The sequence below is a fragment of the Chiloscyllium punctatum genome, chromosome 9, assembly GCF_047496795.1.
Source record: "Chiloscyllium punctatum isolate Juve2018m chromosome 9, sChiPun1.3, whole genome shotgun sequence".
In the NCBI taxonomy this organism is placed as follows: domain Eukaryota; kingdom Metazoa; phylum Chordata; class Chondrichthyes; order Orectolobiformes; family Hemiscylliidae; genus Chiloscyllium; species Chiloscyllium punctatum.
The window spans coordinates 67764937-67789471 of NC_092747.1; the positions used below are offsets into that span (position 1 = coordinate 67764937).

Here is a 24535-nt window from a genome sequence, read left to right on the forward strand (position 1 = left end):
CATTGGCGTATGCACCCCTTCCTAATGAAAGATAGTAAATTTGTAAAGTACTTCTCTCAAGAACTTAAAACTTTTTGAGAAATTAATTCAGGTACGGCTAGCAACCCATCAATGATTTGGGAGACCATCAAAGCTTACACGCGAGGTTTGATCATCTCCTACTCAGCGACCCAGAAAAAATTGAAGGGAGAACAACAGCGTCTGCTTGAAACCCGCATATAAGCAGCTGAAACAGCATATACTGATAGACCTATTATTAAATTGCAAAGGATTACGGCTCTTAGGACAGCTCTAAACACTACGCTTACTCAATCGGCTAAGAGGGAAATATTATTTGCAAAACAAAGGTTATACGAATAGGGCGACAAACCGGGTAGATACTTAGCATTTCTTGCAAAGTATAAAAGGCCCCTCAGACTATTACGTCTATCAAGGAAAGTACGGGTATTTTGACTCATGATCATAAAAAGATTAATGCGATCTTTAGAGAATTTTATTCTGAGTTATCGCAGGATTGTGAAGACAGGACTAGGAGGATGCAGTCATTTTTTAAAAATTTGACCTTTCCGGGCCTCACTCCAGAACAGGTATCGGTCTTGAATGTTCCCCTAACAATCCAAGAAATACTTGATGCAATTAGGCAACTTCAGAGCGGTAAGGCACCTGACCCAGAGGGTTTTCAAACTGAATTCTATAAAGAATTTACAGAAATATTGGCTGGTCCACTTATGGACATGTATAACTATGCATATAGTCAGGGCAGTCTCCCGCCTTCACTGAAAGAGGCAAATATCTTTCTTATCCTTAAAAAAGGAAAGGATCCAGAAGATTGTACGTCATACACACCAATATCCTTGCTAAATGTAGATTTTAAAATTCTTTCTAAAATGTTAACACTGAGACTAGAAAGGGTACTGCCACATATTATAAAGGAGGATCAGACGGGGTTTATTAAGGGCCGTAGATCATCCAATAATATTAGAAGGGTTTTGAATATGATTCAAGCCTGTCATCAGGGAAAGATGCCAGGAGTAGTAGTTTCATTAGATGCTTCAGTGTGGGTAGGGGCTGCCGTCAGGGATGTCCTCTCTCTCCATTGTTATTTACGCTAATAATTGAACCACTAGCAGAAGCTATACGAGATGACCCTAATATAATGGCCACAAAGATTGGTAAAGGTAAACATAAAATTACCCTTTATGAAGATGATGTTCTTCTATTCCTCAGTAATCCTCTGATGTCCGTACCTCGCCTAATCCAAGTTATTAATACATTTAGCGCATTCTCAGGCTATAAAATTAAGTTTTCAAAATCGGAGGTTATGCCAATGGGTGGCCTTGCTATGATACTCCACTTAGTGGACGGATCCCTTTTTCCCTGTCGGTAGTCCCTGGAGGGCTTCTTATATTTAGGCATTTTATTACCCCAGTATTTGGTCAGTTGTATAAGGCTAATTTTGTGCATTTACTGGAAAGGATAAGGCAGGACCTCCAGCGATGGGGAGACCTTCCAATTTCCTGGTTGGGTAGAAAAGCACTAATTAAAATGAATGTCCTGCCCCATCTCCTATATCCTATGAGAATGCTTCCGGTGATGCTGCCGAGGCTGGCACGACGTAAATTATATGGCTGGTTGGGTTCCTTTATCTGGAATCATAGACGGCCCCTCATTAAGCTGAAGAAGCTACAGCTTCCACAGGCAAGGGGAGGACTGGACTTCCCATATTTTAGGAAGTATCAGTTAAGTTCCCTATTAAGTTACATAGCTGATTGGGTCTTGTCTGATCCACAATCAATCTGGTTGGATATCGAGGCCTCACAAGTAAAATACCCACTTATTAACCTTTTATTTTCAGATAAGAGGAAAATCATTACAGACGACTGTAAAAACCCTATAATACTAAACACGATTAAGGCTTGGAATATAATGTGGCAAAATGAGGGTAATTAACATAAAACATCCCCTTATGCACCGATAGTGGGAGCATGGGGATTCCAACCGGGGTTTACAGATGCCACTTTTAAACTCTGGAGATCCAGGGGTATCTCATGTCTAGGGGACCTATTTAAGGATGGGGTCCTGATGTCTTTGGAACAGCTGCGTCAGAAATTCGGATTACCTAATGGAGACCTCTTTCGATACTTCCAAATTCAAGACTATATACAGAAGAAGACTACGTTATTAGATAGTCTTTATAAATCAGATAGAGAATGTAGAGTCCTACGACCAGTGGGGGTATCTTCCGTCAGTACTATCTATCATTTACTACATGATGAAGTATCGGGAAATATGGATAATCTGCTTAAAACATGGGATCAGGATTTGGGACTAGAAATCTCTATAGAAACGTGGAATGATATTTGGGAAAACGCTAGAAGAATTACTATTTGTAACAGAACCCAGGCTATCCAGCTGAAGATACTTCATTAGGGCCCATATGGCACCGGTTCGATTGGCAAAATATAAGGCAGGAGCATCTCCAATGTGTCCCAAATGTAAAATAGAGGTGGGCACTCTTGTACATTGTACCTGTCATAAGATCCGTAGATATTGGACTAAAGTAGCAAGTACCCTGACAGAAATTTTAGGAGCGGAAATTAAAGTAGACCCGGTATCTCTTCTTTTGAGCTTTTCGAACTTTTCCTCCCTGGACATGTACGGGAAGAGACTATTTTCTATTCTCTCTTTCTGTGCAAGGAAAAATATTTTGGTGAACTGGGTGGCTGAGGGCCCCCCTGGACTTTCAAATTGGTACAGATTAATTATGGAATGTATTCCCCTTGACTTCCTTACAAATATGGTGCACCGAAAGACCGAATTATTTTATAAAATATGGCAGCCCTTCTTGAATTACATAAATACAGATATTTTGGCTATCCTAACAAGGGCTTTTATTTAATTGAGATTACAAACCTGGCTGGTCTGGGGCCCCTTAGGAGAGGAATCCCGCACGAATACGGGTTTTATTACATTTGATGTTAACACATTCCGAGCATGTAAGAGACTTAAATATACACTCTGGTTAGTTTAGGTTAGATTAGTAGCAGTTGAGTTTTTTTTTCTTTTTCAGTATTTTTTTCTTTTGTTAAATTTTGGCTATTGTATATTTGATTTAATTGTATATCAATGTTTGTATTTGAGAGTTTTGTTTATTTTTGTAAATTTCTAATAAAAATATCGATATATTAAAAAAAAGACCAGGTGGTCATTTAGCCCACTTCTCCAAAAAGCGTCAGACTCAAGACCCTCTTTTGGTGCCTTATCTCCCTACTCCTACATATTGTTCCTTTTCAAATTTACCTTTCTTTGCATCTCAAGTTAATTCTTGCAATATGAAACAACTATTTCTTCAGATTGTTATTAATTTTAGGATGCTTGCAGCAGGAGTAAAAAGATTGACCTGAAAATGCATTTTGTCTGGGTGCTCAGAACGCAGCCCGTTATTTTTGTTACAGAAAAAGTGGACCTGGATTACTTTTGCCCCCAAGTCTTCAAATTCAGGGTACACACTTTCTTCCTTCCCATTTAATTTGCAATGATAGGATTTTCTGTTAGAAATCAAGTAAAGCTGTTATGAAAATGAATTGAGGGCTTCAATACAAGAGGAGCATGCTAATGATACAAAATGGAATATAGGAACTGTACTAATCACTCATTCATGCTATATTGAGAGAGATAACCTAAGGACAGAGCAAAGAAAAGTGAACAAATTAACTGCAAGGCAGAATATTGTAAAATTAAGGCCATCTGAAAATTCTGTAGATGTTAGACTTGTAAAACATTACTAAGTTTAATTGATGGATATATTTCAAAAACCCAATTCTGACAGAAGCACCATTCAATTCTTGTGAATTTAGAATGGAACTTTAAATGGCTCCATAAGACAAAGCAGCAGAGAGCGGCGGGAGCTGGGCGGAAGTGAAGTCGGAGCGCAAAGCCGGTCGGGAAGGTAAGTGATTGTTATTTGAGTGGAGAAGGAACCAGAGACACTACATGTGTAGTGTCTCCCACCCTCCCTCCTCCTCTAACCTAAGAAAAAGGTAAGCTACTTGGTGTTCTGGTTTTGGAGACTAAGTGGAGAGTTATGGCAGCGCAGGCAGTGGAATGTTCCTCCTGCAGGATGTTTGAGGTAGGGGGTGACCACCGATGCTCCTGCTGACTTCATCTGCAGGAATTGCAGCCAGCTCCAGCTCCTCACAACCGCGTTAGGGAACTGGAGCTGGAGTTGGATGAACTGAGAATTATTCAAGAGGCTGAGAGTGTGATAGATGGAAGCTACAGGGACATAGTTACGCCAGAGAACAGAGGTAGCTGGGTAACAGTTAGAGGTAGGAAGGAGAGAAAGCAGGCAGTGCAGGGATCCCCTGTGGTCGTTCCCTCAACAATAAGTATACCGCTTTGGATACTGTTGGTGGGGGGGGTGGGGGGGAACAACCTAGCAGGGGTAGGCTGCAGTGACCGGGTCTCTGGCACAAGGTCCGGCTCAGAGGCTCAGAAGGGAAAAGGGGGAGAGGAGGAGAGCACTAGTTTTAGGAGACTCAATAGTTAGAGGGACAGACAGGCGGTTCTGTGGACATGGGCGAGACTCTCGGATGGTTTGTTGCCTCCCGGGTGCCAGGGTCCGAGACGTCTCAGACCGTGTCTTCAGAATCCTTAAGGGGGAGGGTGTGCAGCCAGAAGTCGTGGTACACATTGGCACCAACGACATAGGTAAGAAGAGGGGTGGGGAGGTCATTCAGGATCTCAGGGAGTTAGGCTGGAAGCTAAAAGCTAGGACAGTCGTCAGCTCTGGGTTGTTGCCGGTGCCACGTGACAGCGAGGCAAGGAATAGGGAGAGAGTGCAGTTGAACACGTGGCTGCAAGGATGGTGTAGGAGGGAGGGCTTCAGATATTTGGACAATTGGACTGCATTCTGGGGAAGGTGGGACCTGGAGAAGCAGGATGGGTTGCACCTGAACGAGAAGGGCATCAATATCCTGGGAGGTAGGTTTGCTCACACCTTCGGGGGGTGGGGGGTGGGAGGTTTAAACTAATTTGGCAGGGGGATGGGATCCGGACTTGTCGTCGAGCAAGTAGGTTAGCTGTTTTTCAGGATGTCCAAGAATGTAGGGAGGCTGTGGAGAAGGTAGCACTGACAGGGAATACTTGCGGACACAGAGATGGGTTCAAGTGTGTATACTTCAACACAAGGAGTATCAGAAATAAGGTGGGTGAACTTAAGGCGTGGATTGGTACTTGGGACTACGATGTTGTGGCCATCACGAAACGTGGATAGAAGAGGGACAGGAATGGTTGTTGGAGGTTCCTGGTTACAGATGTTTCAGTAAGATTAGGGAGGGTGGTAAAAAGGAGGGGGTGTGGCGTTGCTAATTAGAAATGGTATAACGGCTGCAAAAAGGCAGTTCGAGGGGGATCTGCCTTTGGAGATAGTATGGGCTGAAGTCAGAAATAGGAAAGGCGCAGTCACTTGTTGGGTGTTTACTATAGGCCCCCCAATAGCGGCAGAAATGTGGAGAAACAGATTGGGAAACAGATTTTGGAAAGGTGCAGAAGCCACAGGGTAGTAGTCATGGGCAATTTCAACTTCCCAAATATTGATTGGAAGCTCTTTATATCAAGTAGATTGGATGGGGCGGTGTTTGTGCAGTGTGTCCAGGAAGCTTTTCTAACTCAGTATGTAGATTGTCCAACCAGAGGGGAGGCCATATTGGATTTGGTATTCGGTAACAAACCAGGACAAGTGATGGGCTTGTTCGTGGGTGAGCATTTTGGTGATGGTGACCACAATTCTGTGACTTTCACCTTGGTGATGGAGAGAGATAGGTGCATGCAACAGGGTAGGTTTTACAATTGGGGGTGGGTGGGGGGAGAAGGGTAAACATAATGCTGCAAGACAGGATCTGAGGAGCATAAGTTGGGAGCATAGGCTGTCAGGGAAGGATGTCATTGAAATGTGGAAATTTTTCAAGAAACAGATACGACGTGTCCTTAATATGTATGTACCTGTCAGGGCAGGAAAGAGATGGTCATGTGAGGGAACCTTGGTTGATGAGGGAGATTGAATATCTTGTAAAGAGGAAGAAGGAGGCTTACATAAGGCTGAGGAAACAAGGTTCAGACAGAGCGGTGGAGAGATACAGGACAGCCAGGAGGGAGCTGAAGAAAGGGATTAGGAGAGCTAAGAGAGTGAATGAAAAATCTTTGGCTGGTAGGATCAAGGATAACCCCAAGGCCTTTTATGCGTATGTGAGAAACATGAGAATGACGAGAACGAGGGTGGGTCCGATCAAGGACAGTAGTGGGAGACTGTGTATTGAGTCAGAAGAGATAGGAGAGGTCTTGAATGAGTACTTTTCTTCAGTATTTACAAATGAGAGGGACCGTATTGTTGAAGAGGAGAGTATGAAACGGACTGGTAAGCTAGAAGAGATACTAGTTAGGAAGGAAGATGTGTTGGGCATTTTGAAAAACTTGAGGATAGACAAGTCCCCCGGGTCTGACGGGATATATCCGAGGATTATGTGGGAAGCAAGAGAGGAAATTGCAGAGCCGTTGGCAATGATCTTTTCGTCTTCACTGTCAACGGGGGTGGTACCAGGGGACTGGAGAGTGGCGAATGTTGTGCCCCTGTTCAAAAAAGGGAATAGGGATAACCCCGGTTTCCAGCATCTGCAGTCATTATTTTTATCTCATTGATTATAAGCCCGGGAATTAAGGCCAGTTAGTCTTACTTTGGTGGTAGGCAAAGTAATGGAAAGGGTACTGAGGGATAGGATTTATGAGTATCTGGAAAGACACTGATTGATTAGGGACAGCCAACACAGATTTGTGAGGGGTAGGTCGTGCCTTACAAGTCTTATTGAATTCTTTGAGGAGGTGACCAAGCATGTGGATGAGGGTAGAGCAGTGGATGTAGTGTACATGGATTTTAGTAAGGCATTTGATAACGTTCCCCATGGTAAGCTTATGCGGAAAGTCAGGAGGCATGGGATAGTGGAAAATTTGGCCAGTTGGATGAAGAACTGGCTAACCAGTCGAAGTCAGAGAGTGGTGGTAGATGGTAAATATTCAGCCTGGAGCCCAGTTACAAGTGGAGTTCCGCAGGGATCAGTTCTGGGTCCTCTGCTGTTTGTAATTTTTATTAATGACTTAGAAGAGGGAGTTGAAGGGTGGGTCAGTAAATTTGCAGACGATACGAAGATTGGTGGAGTTGTGGATAGTGAGGAGGGCTGTTGTCGGCTGCAAAGGGACTTAGATATGACGCAGAGCTGGGCTGAGGAGTGGCAGATGGAGTTCAACCCTGTCAAGTGTGAGGTTGTCCATTTTGGAAGGACAAATAAGAATGCGGAATACAGGGTTAATGGTAGGGTTCTTAGTCAGGTGGAGGAGCAGAGGGATCTTGGGGTCTATGTTCATAGCTCTTTGAAAGTTGCCACTCAGGTGGATAGAGCTTGTAAGAAGGTCTATCGTGTATTAGCGTTCATTAGCAGAGGGATTGAATTCAAGAGTCATGAGGTGATGTTGCAGCTGTACAGGACCTTGCTAAGGCCACATTTGGAGTACTGTGTGCAGTTCTGGTCACCTCACTTTAGGAAAGATGTGGAAGCTTTGGAGAGGGTGCAGAGGAGATTTACCAGGATGTTGCCTGGAATGGAGAATAGGTCGTATGAGGATAGGTTGAGAGTGCTAGGCCTTTTCTCATTGGAACGGCGAAGGATGAGGGATGACTTGATAGAGGTTGATAAGTTGATCAGGGGAATAAATAGAGTAGACAGTCAGAGACTTTTTCCCTGGATACAACAGAGTGTTACAAGGGGACATAAATTTAAGGTGAAGGGTGGAAGGTATAGGGAGGATGTCAGGGGTAGGTTCTTTACCCAGAGAGTGGTGGGGGCATGGAATGCGCTGCCTGTGGGAGTGGCAGAGTCAGAATCATTGGTGACCTTTAAGCGGCAATTGGATAGGTACGTGGATAGGTGCTTAAGCTAGGACAAATGTTCAGGACAACATCGTGGGTTGAAGAGCCTGTTCTGTGCTGTATTGTTCGATGTTCTATGTTCTAGAAGTAGGACATTCAGCTCAAATGTACTCCACCATTCAATGAGATCATTGTTCATCCTCAACTCCACCTTCTGCCTTATTCGCTTTACTGAGTAAAAATCAGCTTGTCTCAGACTTGGATATACTTAACAACCCAGCAACTAAAGCTTGCTGCAGGAAAGAATTCCACAGATTCATTACCTTCCAAAAGGGCAAGCTGCACCTCATCTCCATTTAAAGAGAAGGGTCCCTTTCTGCTATTCAACTATGGTTCCTAAACGGGCATCCTTTGGGTAGAAATGATAGATCTTGCTTTCCTGATACACAATGGCATTGCCCTCCATATCCAGTGGAATACAATTCAAAAAAACCATGCAAATTTAAAATCAATGCAACATTACCTGCTAGCAGCTGTCGAAGAGTCTTTAACTTTCTTGCCTTCCAATGAAGCCAGATGCTGTTCCAATGCATCAAGAAGGCTACTTGGTGCCTATGATATTAAAGCAAATGTCAGCTATATAAATCGCGCAGTGAACTATGTTCTTAAATAGATGCAGATCTTCAAGGTCTTTGACAGAGTCACTGATGCAGTCTGATACAATTTTTCTCAATGTCGAAGTATCCAAAAGAATTACTACTTCAAAGGATTACATTTTGAAGCTCTGTGAAATGAAAATAAAACAAAGCTATTCCAAAACATTGTTAATATCTACATTGTTAAAAGGACATTCCAATTTTCCATATGGGAATGTTTTCTCAAGATTTTAACCGCACTGATAATTCTATCAAAACTACTACAGTTCTACTGCTGATTGTATCAAATTTTAAAATTCACTTAAGGAAGCAATATGTCACCTAATCTTCGTTTACCATTGAAAAGATAACAAAACAAATACAAATGCTTTAAGCTAACCTTTGTTCAAACTTCCTCAGCTCCAGAGACATAGGTATGAAATAATAAAGGCAAGAGGTCATTTGTGGGACTAGCTTTCGGTTGCCCCAAGAGTCGAACAAAGCTTCCATGTAAAAATAAATAGAGCATGAGAGAAGACGTATCACCATAATTTTGGGTGACTTTAATCTACACGGAAATTGAGAGAATCAGTGCAGATAAGGTAACCTGAAAAATGTGGTGCCTGTTCTCAGAAAAAGTGCTTATAGCACTATCTTCTCAAGCCAGCCAGTGAAGTTGTCCTGGATTTCGTTATGAACATTTAAACAGGATTAGTCAATATTTTCTAATCAAACTTTCAGAGATGTTTTTACACACCTCTATTGCAGGTGGGACTTGAATCTGGGCCTCTTGGCTCTGAGGTAGGGACATTATCACTGCACTGCAAAAGCCCTGAAGGCTTAATGAATAATCTCAAAAAAGGTGAAGCAGCAACAGCGTCAGACAACATGGAAACAGACCCTTCAGTCCATGCCGAATGTAATCCCAAATTAAACTAGCCCCACCTGCCTGATTCTGGCCCATTTCCCTTTAAATCTTTCCTATTCATATACTTATCCAAATGTCTTTTAAACTTTCTAACTGCACCACATCCACCACTTCAACATGTGAACCATCCTGTGCAAAAACTTGGCCTTCATGCCTTTAAATCTTTCTCATCTCATCTTAAAGATGTGCCCTATTGTCTTGAAATCCCTCATCCTAGGCAAAGACAACTACCATTAACCCTATCTATCTATACCCCTCATTATTTTATAAGCTTCTGTAAAGTCACCTCTCAACCTCCCCCACTCCAATTAAAAAAATTCCAGTCTATCCAGCCTTTATAACTCAAACCTTCCATACCCGGCAACATCCCGGTAAATCTCTTCTGAACCCTCTCCAGCTTAATATTATGCTTCCTAGAACTGGACACAGTACTCCAAAAGAGGCTTCACCACACTGTCCTAGACATGACTTCCCAACCTCTATATTCAAATGACTGAGCAATTTAAGCACAATAATGCTTTTTGAACCATCCTGCCTACATATGACACAAACTTCAAAAATATATGTACTTGAACCCCTAGGTTCTACAACACAATCCAAGTCCCGATCAATAAATTGTACAAGACCTACCTCTGTTTGCTGTACCAAAATTCAATATCTCTCATTCATCCCAAACGAACTTCATCTGCCATTTTTCAGCCCATTGATCCATTTGATCAAGATCCCTTTTTAATCTTAGAAAACATTCTTCACTGTCTACTATGCTACCAATTTTGGTGTCATTCACAAACATACTATGCCTCCCATACTCTCATCCAAGTCATTTATGTAAATGACAAACAAAAGATGACTCAAAAATGATCACTGTGGAATACTGCTGGTAACAGTCTAAAAGAACATCCTTCCACCACTGTTTCCTACCATTAAGCCAATTATGTATCCAAGTGGCAAGCTCACTGTAAATCCCATGTGACCTAACTTTACCAATTAGTCTACCATGCAGAACCTTGTCGGAGGCTTTACTAAAGTCCAAGCAAATCACATCTGCTGCTCTGCTCTTAATTTTTTTGGTAACTTCCTCAAAACTCAATCAAATTTGAGACATGATTTCCTCGCATAAAATCATGTTGACTATACCTAAACAAGTTTTGCCTCTCCAAATGTCCATAAATCCAATAAAAATCATCTCCAACTATTTATCCACAACCAAAGTCAGACTCATCAAGTCTTATAGTTCCCTGGTTTCCCTTTACAACTTTTCTTAAACAAAAGGTACAACATTAGGCACCAGTCATCAGGCACCTCACTCATAATAATAGATGATGCAGTCATCAAAACACAAACAGAATTTCATGTTCAATTAGAAAGAGAAAAGTTTAATATTTTAAACCTAAATAAAAGGTAAGTATGGGGATATGAAGGCAGAACTAGCTAATATGAACTGGGAAGGTAGGACCAGAGTTGCTGTGACAGACTTTAGGGAGGTATTTAATAAGGCTCACCAAAGGTTAATGCCAGTTAGAAAGTAAGGCTCTTTAAAAGGGATACAACTTCCTTGGCTAAATAAGATAGTTAAGCATAGTGCTGCTTTGAAAAAATCATTGTAAAATCTGCAGAGATTAAAGGTAGACAGATTTTAAGAACCAAAGAACATACAGTAACGTATATGAAGTAGAGAAACAGTATGAGACAAAAACTAGTTGGCAATATAACAAACAGGTAATATGAGTTTCTAAAAAAACTTTTAACAAGAAAAATCTAACTAAAGCTCGTCTTAGTCCTCCGAGGAATCAATAACAAGAAACAAAAAATGGCAGAGACTTCGAACAGATACTTTGCATCTACCTGCAAAGTTGGAGATTTACAAAACTTCTTAAAGTTAACTGAAAAATCAAGAGGAGATGGGGAGGAATGAACTTCAAACAATCACTATCACTAGGGGAAAAATAAAATGCTATTGTACCCGAAGTCAAGTGTGACCCCAAGGCTTGATGGCCTGCCTCCTGGGGCCTTAAAGGAAATGACAGCACAGATTATGGGTTTGGTTATAATCTTCTGAAATTCCTTTGACTTTAAAAGGGTCCCAGTGCATTGATAAATAGCAAATTAACATCTTTATTCAATAAAGGAGGAAGGCAAAAGACAATAATCTAGGCCAATTAGCCTAACAGCCATCAAAGAGAAGAAACAGACCTTTTGGTCATCCTATATCCAGTGACAAAAAAATCCAACCTATCTGTCAGCTTATCGTTGAAGTATATATGTTAAAACACAAAGTCAAGATATAATTTGTTTATAATGCAACATAAAGCAAACAGTTTCCGACAAAACCCAAGCTTTAAAAAATGACTACCAGGATACTTTTATAGCAGGATACTTCTTAAAAAAAAAGCACAATTTGATCAGGTTTGAGGAAGGAAATTCATGTTTAGCCCATCTGTTAGAGCTTTTCGATGAAGTAATATTCACAGTAAACAGACGGAACTAGTATATGCTGTATGCACTTGACTTTTCAAAATGCATTTAATAAGGTGTCACGTGAAAAGCTGCCATTCAAGATAAAATTTTGGGATAACAAATTTCAATGGATCTCGGATTGGTTAGATGGAATTCTATTTCCCAGAGGGTAGTAGAGGTTGGGTCCTTTAATTTATTCCAAACAGAATCAGATAGATTTTTGATGGTCAAGCGAGTCAAAAATTCTAGGATGAAACAAGAAAGCAAAGATGAGTCAACAACCAGATCAGTCTTAATCTTATTTAACAGTACAGCTGACTCGAAGGGCCAAATGATCTACTCCTACTTGCAAAGGCCATTTTTTTACATCATCATCACTATCTTATAGGAAAAAAATACTACAGAACTGAAGAGCAACAAGTGTCCTGGACTTCGAGACCTGAATATATATTTTGTTTTACACCAAAGTGTGTAATGAAATTCTTTCATTTTGAATAACAAATGAATATCTGCTTTAACAATGTACTGCCTGTGTACCAGAATAGTACCACTTGCCAAATTTGATTAATACAGTTAAAATGGCTTTATTACCAAAAATAACTATTCTAAAATCATAACATGAATCCAGACCCACATACAATCTGGTTTTAAATGAATGAAAGTGACTTGTAAAGATATACAAAGTCTTTTTTTTAAGTTACATTAGGGGTCAATTCTCTGGCAAATTTACTAACTTCTAAACAATTTTTTTAAACAGTATTCTGCATCCAAAATATCCAGTTTTTTGTTTGGAGCTTCCTCAAAGGTCTGTAAATGAGTGCCATTAGCAGAAACACTCGAGAGATTAATTCAGTCTGGGGCAGAACTTGTTTTTTTTAAAACTAGCATAAAAGGACCATAGCAATTTCAGGTGCACTGAGAACAATTTGTACTTGAAACTTTGCCAACATTTATGCCAGCTGTGCTAATTTTGGCAGAATTATGCTGAAAAGTTCCGGGCCACAAGTTTATTTTCATAATCTGAATTTCAGGATATATTTTGAATTCTGTGACAGCTATTATGAATCACAAGTCTGTGTATAAAGGTCAGTTGGTACAACACAACTCTTCAAGATCTTGTTTTTGAGTCTCTCTGTTATGAAGTCATCCTTGATCAAGGGACTGCCTAAAAACAAATGGATCACAGCATGCTACTCTGTTCAAACTAATAAAGTACTTCTAAAAGAGATGCCTACCTGAGAAAGGTCTGGTATGTCTCCCCTGTCGATTCCAACTTGCTGTGTTTAACAAAGAATACCACAGTTAAAAAATAATAATGACCAAATCTTGTAGCTTTAAAAGAGGCTTGCAGTTCAAGAGAAGCTTACTTCTGCAACTTTGAGGAATTCTGAGATCCTTGTCATTCTAGTAAGGAACTTTTTGTATATGTCAAGAGCCTCCTTGCACTGGTTTTTCTTCATATCAAAGTATTTTTCTAGTAAAAAAAATTAACAAATCAACTGTGTGTTAAACAAAATGTTAACCTTCTATTGGCAGACTATGTATGCTAGTGTCTACCAACTACATTTTCAGATTCAAGTTTCAGTATTAGTCAGAACTGGAGCCCATCACCGACTGTTGGTCTAACTTTAGTCAGGTCCCCAGAGAGAACAACCTGCCACTGAGAAAAGCACGAACTTGAACAAGCATCAAATGACGTTTCTTTCCTTTTTGACAATGCAACACCACTTCTGGTCAGCTAAAGTTTCAGCAGTACTCATTTATGAATAAAGATTACATAGAATAAAAATAGATTAAAATATTTTTAGAATTCACCAGCAAATGTGGCTGGGTTAGATTTGTCCTGTCTTTAATGTATAGGATATACTTGGGTAATTTTCTACATTGTTGGGTAGATGCGAGTGTACCTGTATTCAAAGAGCTTAACTAGGAGAGCAGCAAGCTCCAGAACACAAGTCTTTAGTACTATTGCTGGAATGTTGTCAGGGCCCATAGCCTTTGCAATATCCAGTGCCTCCAAGCTTTTACGTAGCCACTCCGGAGTTGAATTGTGGTAGCTCGTACACATCGTACTAGATTTTCATAAACGAAAGTGACTATAAATTGCTATTCTGTTTATGTTGTATGGAGTGAATTGAATTGATTGAAGAATGGGATTTGTAATGCTGGGAAACACTGGAGAGGCCAAGATGGATCATCCACTTCGTGCTTCTGGCTGAAGATTGCCTGCAAATACTTCAGCCTCATCTTTTACACTGATGCATTGGGTTGTTCAATCAGTGAGAATAGGGATATTTGTGGAGTCTCCTCTTCCAATGAGTTGTTTAATTGTCCACCACCATTCCTGACTGGTACGGTAGGTCTGCAAAGTGGAGATCTGATTTTCTGGTTGTGGATCGTAAGGCTGCTTATCACTTGCTGCTTATACTGTTTGGCATGCAAGTTGTCCTATTTGGTAGCTTCACCAGACTGATACCTCATTTTGGATACGTCTGGAGTGCCCTCCTGCATTCTCCGTTGAAATATGGTTGACAATAATGGCTGAGTGGGGAATATGCAGGACCATAGGGTTGCAGGTTGTGCTGGAGTACAATTGTGCAGCAATTGATGGCCCACGGTGCATAGGTGATTTGCTAGATCTATTCAAAGTCTATCCCATTAAGCATGGTGATAGTCAAAGCGTGTGGTCATTCCTGATCAGGAATGAAGAGCTTATGCTCAAAACATCGATCGCCCTGCTCCTCAGTTACTGCCTGACTGGCTATGCTTTTCCAGCATCACACTCTTTGACTCTGATCTTCAGCATCTGCAGTCTTCACTTTCTCCTAGCGTGGTGACAGTGCAACACAACAGGATGGAGGTTATTCTTAATGTGGAGACAAAGTCTTGCCTTCACAAGGACTTTGAGGTGTCCCTTCTTGCCCATAATGTCATGGACAGATAGATCTGTAGCCTGCAGATTGGTAGGGATAAGGTCAACTTTTTTCCCCTTCTTGTTGGTTCCCTGCCCATCAGCTACCAACCCAGTCTAGCAGCCACATGCTTTAGGACCTGATCAGCTCAATCAATAGTGCTGTTGCTTAGCCACATTTGGTGGTGGGCATCAAAATCCCCCTGGATTAGTGGTGCTGGAAGAGCACAGCAGTTCAGGCAGCATCCAAAGAGCAGCGAAATCGACGTTTCGGGCAAAAGCCCTTCATCAGGAATAAAGGCAGTGAGCCTGAAGCATGGAGAGATAAGCGAGAGGAGGGTGGGGGTGGGGAGAGAGTAGCATAGAGTACAATGGGTGAGTGGGGGAGGAGATGAAGGTGATAGGTCAAGGAGGAGAGGGTGGAGTGGATAGGTGGAAAAGAAGATAGGCAGGTCGGAGCTTCAGAGCAGAGGAAATGACCTGGGAGTTTCCTCCTCTCTCTACAAGAATCTCGGAGTACCTATCCACTCCACCCTCTCCTCCTTGACCTATCACCTGCATCCCCTCCCCCACTCACCCATTGTACTCTCTGCTACTCTCTCCCCACCCCCACCCTCCTCTAGCTTATCTCTCCATGCTTCAGGCTCACTGCCTTTATTCCTGATGAAGGGCTTTTGCCCGAAACGTCGATTTCGCTGCTCGTTGGATGCTGCCTGAACTGCTATGCTCTTCCAGCACCACTAATCCAGTATTTGGTTTTCAGCATCTGCAGTCATTGTTTTTACCTTCAAAATCCCCCAGCCAGCACACATTTTGCACCCTTGCCACCCTCAGTGCTTCCTCCAAGTATTGTTCAAGATAGAGGAGTAGTGCTTCATCACTGGAGATGGTACATGGTCATCAGTAGGATTCCGTGTCCATGTTTAACCTAATGCTAAGAGACTTCCTGGTGTCCCAGTCAATGTTGAAGACTCCCAGGCAATTCCATTCCAAGTATATACCACTGCGATGCAAACTGTTAGGTCTGCCCTGCCAGTGGGACAGAACATATCCAGGATTGTGATAGCGGTATCTGGGACATGGTCTGGAAGGTATGATTCTATGATTATGACTATGCCAGGCTGTTGCTCGACTAGTCTGTGAAACAGTTCGGAGAAAGTGAAGACTGCAGATCCTGGACATCAGAGCCAAGAGTGTAGTGCTGAAAATGCACAGCAGGTCAGGCAGCATCGAGGAGCAGGAGAATCGATGTTTCAGGAATAAGCCCCTTGATGAAGGCCTTATGTCCGAAATGTCGATTCTCATGCTCCCTCGGATGCTGCCTGGCCTGCTGTGCTTTTCCAGCACTACCCTCTCGACTGTGAAACCGTTCTCCCAATTTTGGTGCCAGCCCCCCAGATGTCAGCGAAGAGGATTTTGCAGCCCTGAACAACAGGGCTGTTGCCTTTTTCAGTACCTAAGTTGATGCCAGGTGGTGCACCCAGTTTCATTTCTTGGTTGAAACTTTGTAGCAATTGATACAACTGAATGGCCATTTCAGAAGGCAACTGAGAGTCAATGAATTGCTGTGTGCCTGGAATCACACGTAAGCCAGACAGGTAAGGATGGCAGATTTGCGTCCCTGAAGGACATTAGTGAACCAGGTGGGTTTTTCCAACAATCAGCATTTATTTCACGGTCATCAGTAGATTTTCTATACTAGATTTTGGAAAAAATTTAAATTCTGTGGCAGGATTCAAACTTGCGTCCTCAGAACATTTGAATTGCTGGATTAACACTTCAGCAGTAATACCTAGGGCATTGCCTCCCTCATGACTACAACCCAATTTGACACTATTTAGATTAGATTAGATTACTTACAGTGTGGAAACAGGCCCTTCGGCCCAACAAGTCCACACCGCCCCGCCGAAGCACAACCCACCCATACCCCTACATCTACCCCTTACCTAACACTACGGACAATTTAGCATGGCCAATTCACCTGACCCGCACAGCTTTGGACTGTGGGAGGAAACCGGAGCACCCGGAGGAAACCCACGCAGACACAGGGAGAACATGCAAACTCCACACAGTCAGTCGCCTGAGGCGGGAATTGAACCCGGGTCTCTGGCACTGTGAGGCAGCAGTGCTGACCGCTGTGCCACCGTGCCGCCCATAATCTGTTTAGAAACAGATTATGGTATTTTGATTTATCACGCACACACTGATTTAATAGGTAAGTGAAAATTATTCAATTATATGCATGTTAAGGTATCTGCAATATAAACTGCCAAGTGATTATTGTTCTATTTCAGCTACATGAATGGAAATGTTGGCCAAATTACAGCAAGTGAGAGTTGTGATAAACTGTAAACTTTAATCGTTCAAATCACTGAGCTAAAATATTTTTTATCCATATAAAGAATTCAGATACAATTTAAGTTCAATGAAAATTCCATCATAATATAGCAACCTTTTTTTTAAAAAAGTGTTAATAAATGCATAAACAACTATTTTTTTTAATTTAAAAAAGGAGCAGTGAAGATAAAATTCATGCCATGAAGTAGAGTTCCCAGAGGAGTCGTGTCTCTGCTTCAGGTTGCAAATGCAGGACAGTCTCCAGGTCAGCCATGCTGGAGACGGAGTGGCATCACGCAATCTTTAAACTCTGGGAGCAGGTTGGCAACTTGTTTGGGGAGAAACCAGCTTCGGAAAATGGACGTAAGTGTGTTCTCTGCCTCATGTGCAATAAGGCATTGAAGAGAACAAAAGGAAGCTTGGATGTAGAGTTTTCAAGTAGCAACTCAGAACAGTGGTAGCTTCCCCTGAACATTACCTTGAGTAACACAGCAGGGACAAAGAATTACACTTACATTTAAAAACAACCACTCTGTCAGTGTTTTGATTAGCAACATGACTCCTGATGGGACTGGGTTGTCGAATGGAACCTGCATCGTCTCCCATTTCCCTTTCAAACTGAAAAACCTTGCAGGAAAAGCTCCGCACCCAGTTTTGTGAACCTCAAATGCTGTGTGCAATTAAGTGATTTAATAGATTTCATCAGGTATTCAATATTTGTAATAAAATACTAACAACAAAAATTGATTTGCAATCAGCTCTAAAGCTGCAGTGTGTCCAGCTAGAAACTAAACCTGATTATGTGTCACATGCACTGCTGATAAAATATCAGCTAGCTTAGGAACAAAAGGAGATAAATCAAGGCTTGTTACAAAGTTTCAAAAATTATACCACTTGCAGAATTTTCTTACATATTGATCTTTATACTAGCTCATTGTACAAGGCTTCAAACATTACGGCAACAAAATACTCCAATACTTGTCTCTCAACTTCCAAAAGTACCTCTAAAACAATTAGGCATAGAATTAGCACGTGGGAGAGAATTAGGTCCACAGGACATGAAACTCACTGCCAATGTGAACTTTGAGAAGAAAAGAATGTGCTGAATCATAGAAATACCACAACAAAGTGCTTTGCAAAAGCAAACAAATGCTGTGGACATTAGAAAACAAAGCCATTCAGAATTGTTGCCTGTTTCTTTATCTTGGCAAAAATGGCTTGAAGGCACAAGGTTCACAGGGAAACATTTTGTCCTCACACAGCAGCTAAAAACAATCCCAAACACCTGGACCATGATTGTCAGATGACTAATTGAGCTTGGAGAGCGGTGCGGAAATCAGTCCAGTTCAAACATATCTCCCCTGACAAACACTTGACAGTACTTAATGCAGGCAACAAGGACCTTGGCTGTTGGCTGAAGAGCCACACTTCACCACTTTTTGGGAAGGCCCACCGCTCAGACATTTAACTGAACAGTGACTGGACTTCCTTAGGATCAAAGACACTGGGGGCAGAAATCTAATCTGTCAAAAGCTCTTTTGCATAGAGGCACCACTGGAGAGGTGGTAGTTGCTGCCTGCAATAACACTCAGGTATCATTGTTGAAACTCAGGCCATGGCAGAATACCACTAGGAGAGGAGTTGTGGGGTACTGTTGAGGTGCAGGCGGTTGACAAGTGGAGCTGGAGAGGGAGGAGCCTCAGCAGGCACCCCGACTCCCTGATGCCAAGTGCTTAATACAGGCACAGAGTGTCTGAGCAAGAGAACACCCCTCCCCCACCTTTGCTATAACAAAACATTTGTAATGTGAAATCTTGATGTATCATTTTTTTCAACTCATAACTAGGAGATTGAAACTCTTTAAAAAGTGAATATGTCATTTATAAAAGATAAGAAAATTGGTGATGCCCTTATCCAATTCCATCACATGGGTAAGTGGCTACGGTAATGACAAACAGAATTTGGTGGGTCAAGAGAAAAGGAAAGAAAACGTGTTTGCCACAGAAATTCCCAGGGTTTGACCTGTTCCTGTAACCACAGGACAGATGTGGTTGTACCAGTTAGGTCAATAGCAAACCCCAAGATGTTGACGGTGGGGAATTCAATGATGGCAATGCTATTGAATGCTACTGATAGACTGTTAGGTTCTCTTGTTGGAGGTAACCATTCCCTGTCCCTTGTTGCACAAATGTTACTGGTCACTTATCAGTCAAAGCCTGAATGGTCTAATTTTGTACTAAATGCAAGTATAAATTGCTTCAGGGTCTGGAGGATTTTATTATTCAGTACTGAACACCCATCAGTGAACATCCCCAGCTTTGAGCTTGTGATGGCTGAGAGGTCAAACTGATGAAACAGATGAAGATAATTCAATCAATAATACTACCCAGACGAATTCCTGATGAAATGTTCTGTGCGGAGATGATCAGTCTCTCACAAGCACAAATATTCTTTGTGCTGAGTATCATTCCAACTACTGGAGAGATTTTCACCCAGATTGGTTGTGCCACATGGTCAAATATTACCTTGATGTCAATGGTGAGCCAGTCGCATGCCCATGTTTGAACTACGAAAATAATGAAGTACGAAAATAATAAACAAAATAGCCTTGGGAGCCCAAATGAACTACTGGGGAGCAGATTGATACAATTGTGACTAGCACTTTCCATTACTGATGATTCAAAGTAGAGTTCATGAAAGAGTTAATTGAAACATAAAGCATCTTGAGGGGACTTGACAAGGTGGATATTGAAAGGTCATTTCCTCTTATGACAAAATCTAGAATTAGAGGTCATTGTTTAAACATAAGTGGGTGCGCATTTAAAACAGAGATGCGGAGAGCTTTATTCACTTTCTCAAAAAGGGCTGAATGTCCTTGGAATTCCCTTCCTCAAAACACAGCAGATGCAAAATCCACATATTTTTAAGGTAGAGATAGATAGCTTCATGATGACCAAAGATGACTGGAGATACACAAGAATGCAGAGATGTGGTTAAAATCAGATCAGCTGCAATTAATATCAAATGGTGAGCAGGGTCAAAGGGCTGAGTGGCCTACTCGTGTTCCCTGTTCATATGGGGCAGTATTTGGCTGAATTGGATTAATCTTTCTTTTTATGACAGTGTACATGGGTAATTTTCCAATGGTCAGTTAGATGTTTGTATTGTCACTGTATTGGAACAACTTGGCTAATGGCATAATTAATTCTGGAGTACAAACTTTCAGGACCATTGGCAAAATGATGCCCTGGTTCCATACCTTGCAGCATCCAGTGTGTTCAGCTGTTCCTTGATATTGTATGATAAGAACTGAATTATCCAAAGTCAGGAATCTATGATAATGGGAACCTCAGGGAGAGGCAGAGATGGATTTTCACTTGGCACCCCTTGCTCCAGGCAGCTGAAAATGCTTCAGCCTCACTTTTTGGTTCGACGTGCTAATATCAGTAAACTTGAGGATGTTTCTGGAACCACCTCCCCTTGTGGTCATTCACTTAATTGTCCACAAGCACAGTACACCCAATCTAAACAGTACTGATCGTGTACACAGACCAGATAAATTATAGCAACTCATGGCAGTGGCCATCTTTCACCATACTTTCGAGAGCTACTGATCATTAACAACAACGTTCGCCTTGCCAGCGATGTCCACATCCCATGAAGAGACAAAAAGATATTTATGATTGGATGCGTAGTACAGATCTTTGATGTAATTTGTGGGATCACTTAGTTCCTTCTATATTATGCTATCCATAAACTATTAAACATGGTTTAACCCCCTGTAGACCCATGTTGTAGCTTCAAATTAATACCAGACCACGAAGACTGTTTTTCTCCTGGGATGAACATTACAAAATCAGCTGGGTTTTTAATAACAGCCTAGCAATTTCATGACTACTAATGAAACATGCACTTCATTCCAGAGTTATTGATTAAATTTCCTATGGTGGAATTAGAGGTAACGCTCCCTAGAACCTTCCTGTTGGACTCTGGACAACTTGAAAAACTGTGATGCTCAGTTAATAGATCATAGCCTGAGCAAATACTACAAATATAAATTAGTTTTAATACTCCTGATTTGAACAGACAACCAAACATAACCTCGACTGGTGGCTTAGCGGTTAGCACTGCTGCCTCACAGCACCAGGGACACAGGTTTGATTCCAGCCTCAGGCGACTGTGTGCGGAGTTTTCACATTCTCCCAGGGTCTGTGTGGGTTTCCTCCAGGTGCTCTGGTTTCTTCCCACAATCCAAAGGTGTGCAGGTTAGGCGAATTGGCCGTGCTAAATTGCCCGTAGTGTTCAGGGATGTACAGGTTAGGCACATGAGACAGGAGTAAATGTCTGGGTGGGATACACTTCGGAGGGTCAGTGTGGACTTGTTGAGCTGAAGGGCCTGTTTCCACACAGTCGGGATTCTAATTCAGTAAGTATTAGAATCTACTTAGACACTCATGATTTGGTCCACTTCTTACAAATATTAAATTTGACTCAGATGTAAATGTGAACAATCTTTCAATCTCAAGTATTACACTTGTAGAACAGGAAGTGCACATGTACAATAATTGAAAAAAAAGAGACGTGCCAACCACAAAACTGTAATGCAGCTCGTTATCGAAACCAATATACACAATAGTGAAGGGGTTAAATGCATAGGCCTTGCACAAGGCAAAAACAAAAGGATTCCGATATCCAAGGGAAGCACTGTAATAACTAAATTTTTTTTAAAATTTCTATTAGGTTGAAAGTTCAAAATGGTAATATTTCTTAATAGTATTCCCACATTACAAACAATGAAATTTCGCCAGGTAGAATAGTTGGATAGAAAATAATTTTAGATGGTTTGAGCAAAGTCTCTGACTCCCCCTTGCCCTTGCAAGAAAAAAAAAAGTATCAAAAAAAATGCACAGGATGGCCAATGACATTGAGCTAGAATAAAGAAATTTATCAAAACAAAATTGTCCAAGAATAAATCATTTCAGCCTACAAATTCCAGCATAAAATATGTCAATGAATAAAATTATTTTCAAAGTTATGTCCTTAACAGCCAGCTTTGCATTTCTTGCCCCAAAGCAGAATAAACTTACCCAATAGATTAATGATCCCTTCATTATAAGCTGCAAAAAGTCTAATGGCATCTTTGAATAGTAGCATAAAAGCTGCATTGATCACTCCATTTGTGAGTTCATTGGCACTGACCTATGAGACAGAAAAAAAAATCAAGTTTTTTCACAACGTTATCATTTTCCATTTGAGACATTTTCCTGGCTGTTTCTGCCAATCAGAAATAAAGATGATCATCTTTTGCTGGGGCGGGGAAGAGGACTCCATTAGATACAAAAGCAATAATTGGTGGTTACAACCTTAGCAAACAAAGCAACTTTGTTGTTCTTCAAGTTGCAATAATGTAGTTATACAGTTATGCAAGAGCAAACAATAGTCAAGATACAAATACACTAAAATTAAGGAGAAGGTATTTAATAAACTGATGGGGTTAAAGGCAGATAAGTCCCAGGGCCTGACAGCCTGCAACCTGCAGCATACATAGTGGATGCATTAGTTATGATATTTCAAAAATTCCCTGGATTCTGGAAAAAGTACCAGTGGATTGGAAACATGCTAATGGGACACACTTATTCAGAAAGGAGATAGGCAAAATGTGGGAAACTGTAGACCGGTTAGTTTGACCTCTGTCATCCAGAAGTCAAGTCAATCATAAAAAGGAGAAAACGGAACACTTGGAAAACCAAAATTAAAATTCACCAGCGTCAGCACGGTTTCATGAAAGGCAAATCGTGCTGGACAAACTTGGGATTTTTTTATTAAAGGATGTAACCAGCAAGGTGGTAATGAGGATCCAGTGGACATAGTTATCTAGATTTCTAGAAGACACTTCACACGGGTGCAGCATAAAAGACTGATCCAGAAAGTTAGATCCAAGGGGTAGAGTACTGGCTTGGATACAGGATCAACTGACGGACAGAATTAGTTGAGGTTAAAGGGTTCTCTCTGGATGGTGAGCTGTAACTAGTGAGGTGCTGCACAGTTCAGTTCTCAAACCTCAACTATTTACAATCTGATATGCAAGCAGGGACAGACTGTAACATGGCAAAATTCACAGATGACACTAAAGTAGATGGGAAAGCAGGCTACTTGCAGAGTTTACAGATGGATATTGATAGCCTAGGAGAATGGGCCACATTCTGGCAGATGGAGTTTAATTGTGGATAGGTTTAAGACTGTGCATTGTGGCTGGAAAAGTATGGGCAAATTATTATTTAAAGGGGAAGCAAATTCAATACGCTTAGTCCAGAGAGATCTGGGCGCCATTGTGCACGAATCACAAAGTGGGTCTGCAGGTCCGGCATATACTAAGAAAGGTTAATGGAATCCTGGCATTCGTTGCAAACAACTGGATTATAATAGTAGTGTTGTTATAATAATTACACTTTGGTGAGATGACACCTGGAGTGTGTGTGTTCAGTTTTGGTCTCTTTACTTGAGGAAGGATGTAGTGGCACTGGAGGCAGCTCACAGCAGGTACACCACATTGATTCCATGTATGAAGGGGCTGTCGTATGAGTATTAGTAGAATAACTTAAGCACGTACTCCCTGGAGTTCAGAAAATGAGAGGGATCTGATCGAGATATATAACATGCAAAAGGGAATTGATAAGGTAGACGTTGAACAGATTGTTCCCTCTTGTGGAATGTCTCAATTAAAAGGTCATAGATAAAATCAGATGAAGAGAAACTACTTCTTGCAGAGGGTTGTGAATCGGTGAAATTCACTGTCCCAAGAATGCATTGGAGGCAGCAATCTACAGATTCAAGAAAGAAATAGTTAGGTTTCTGATGAAAAGTGGGATAAAGGGCTATAGGGAAGAGGCAGGACAGAGAAGTGAAGACCAGGATAAGATTTGCCATGATATTAAATGGCAGACTGGGCCCAAAGGGCTGAATTGCCTACTCCCACTCAAGTTCTGAAATAATAATGTAAACACACAAAGATGACAGATGCCAGGAGAGAACTGGCGAACACGTGAAAAAGCAGGAGAAAAAGACATTAAGCAAAATGCAAAAAAAGGTCTTTTAATAAATGTTCAAAATATGTCGGGATTGCTAACCAACATTAATTGCCCTCAAATAGCTGATGGCGAGCCATTTTCTTCTTTATATCAAGTGGCTTGTTCGGTCACTTCTACAGACAGGTAAGAGTGAACTGCATCATTGAGAACATGGGAGTGATAAATAATCCTGATGGAGTCACATTTTGGTCAGACCAGATATGATGGTACATGTCCTTTAGGGAAATAAATTTACGAACCAGATGGGTTTTCACAACACTA

General features: G+C 41.3%; 1 protein-coding gene across 11 annotated transcripts in view; it reads right to left on the reverse strand.

Moving 5' to 3' along the window:
- picalma (phosphatidylinositol binding clathrin assembly protein a) overlaps nt 1-24535 on the reverse strand; it is a 166303-nt gene that overhangs the window by 76589 nt on the left and 65179 nt on the right. For all 11 annotated transcript variants that reach the window (XM_072577722.1, XM_072577723.1, XM_072577727.1 and 8 more), the window contains exons 6-9: nt 22274-22385; nt 13306-13412; nt 13174-13215; nt 8442-8530 (exon numbers count right to left, since the gene is read on the reverse strand). In XM_072577722.1, coding sequence (XP_072433823.1) covers nt 8442-8530; nt 13174-13215; nt 13306-13412; nt 22274-22385 — 350 coding nt within the window. The remainder of the gene's footprint in view (nt 1-8441; nt 8531-13173; nt 13216-13305; nt 13413-22273; nt 22386-24535) is intronic.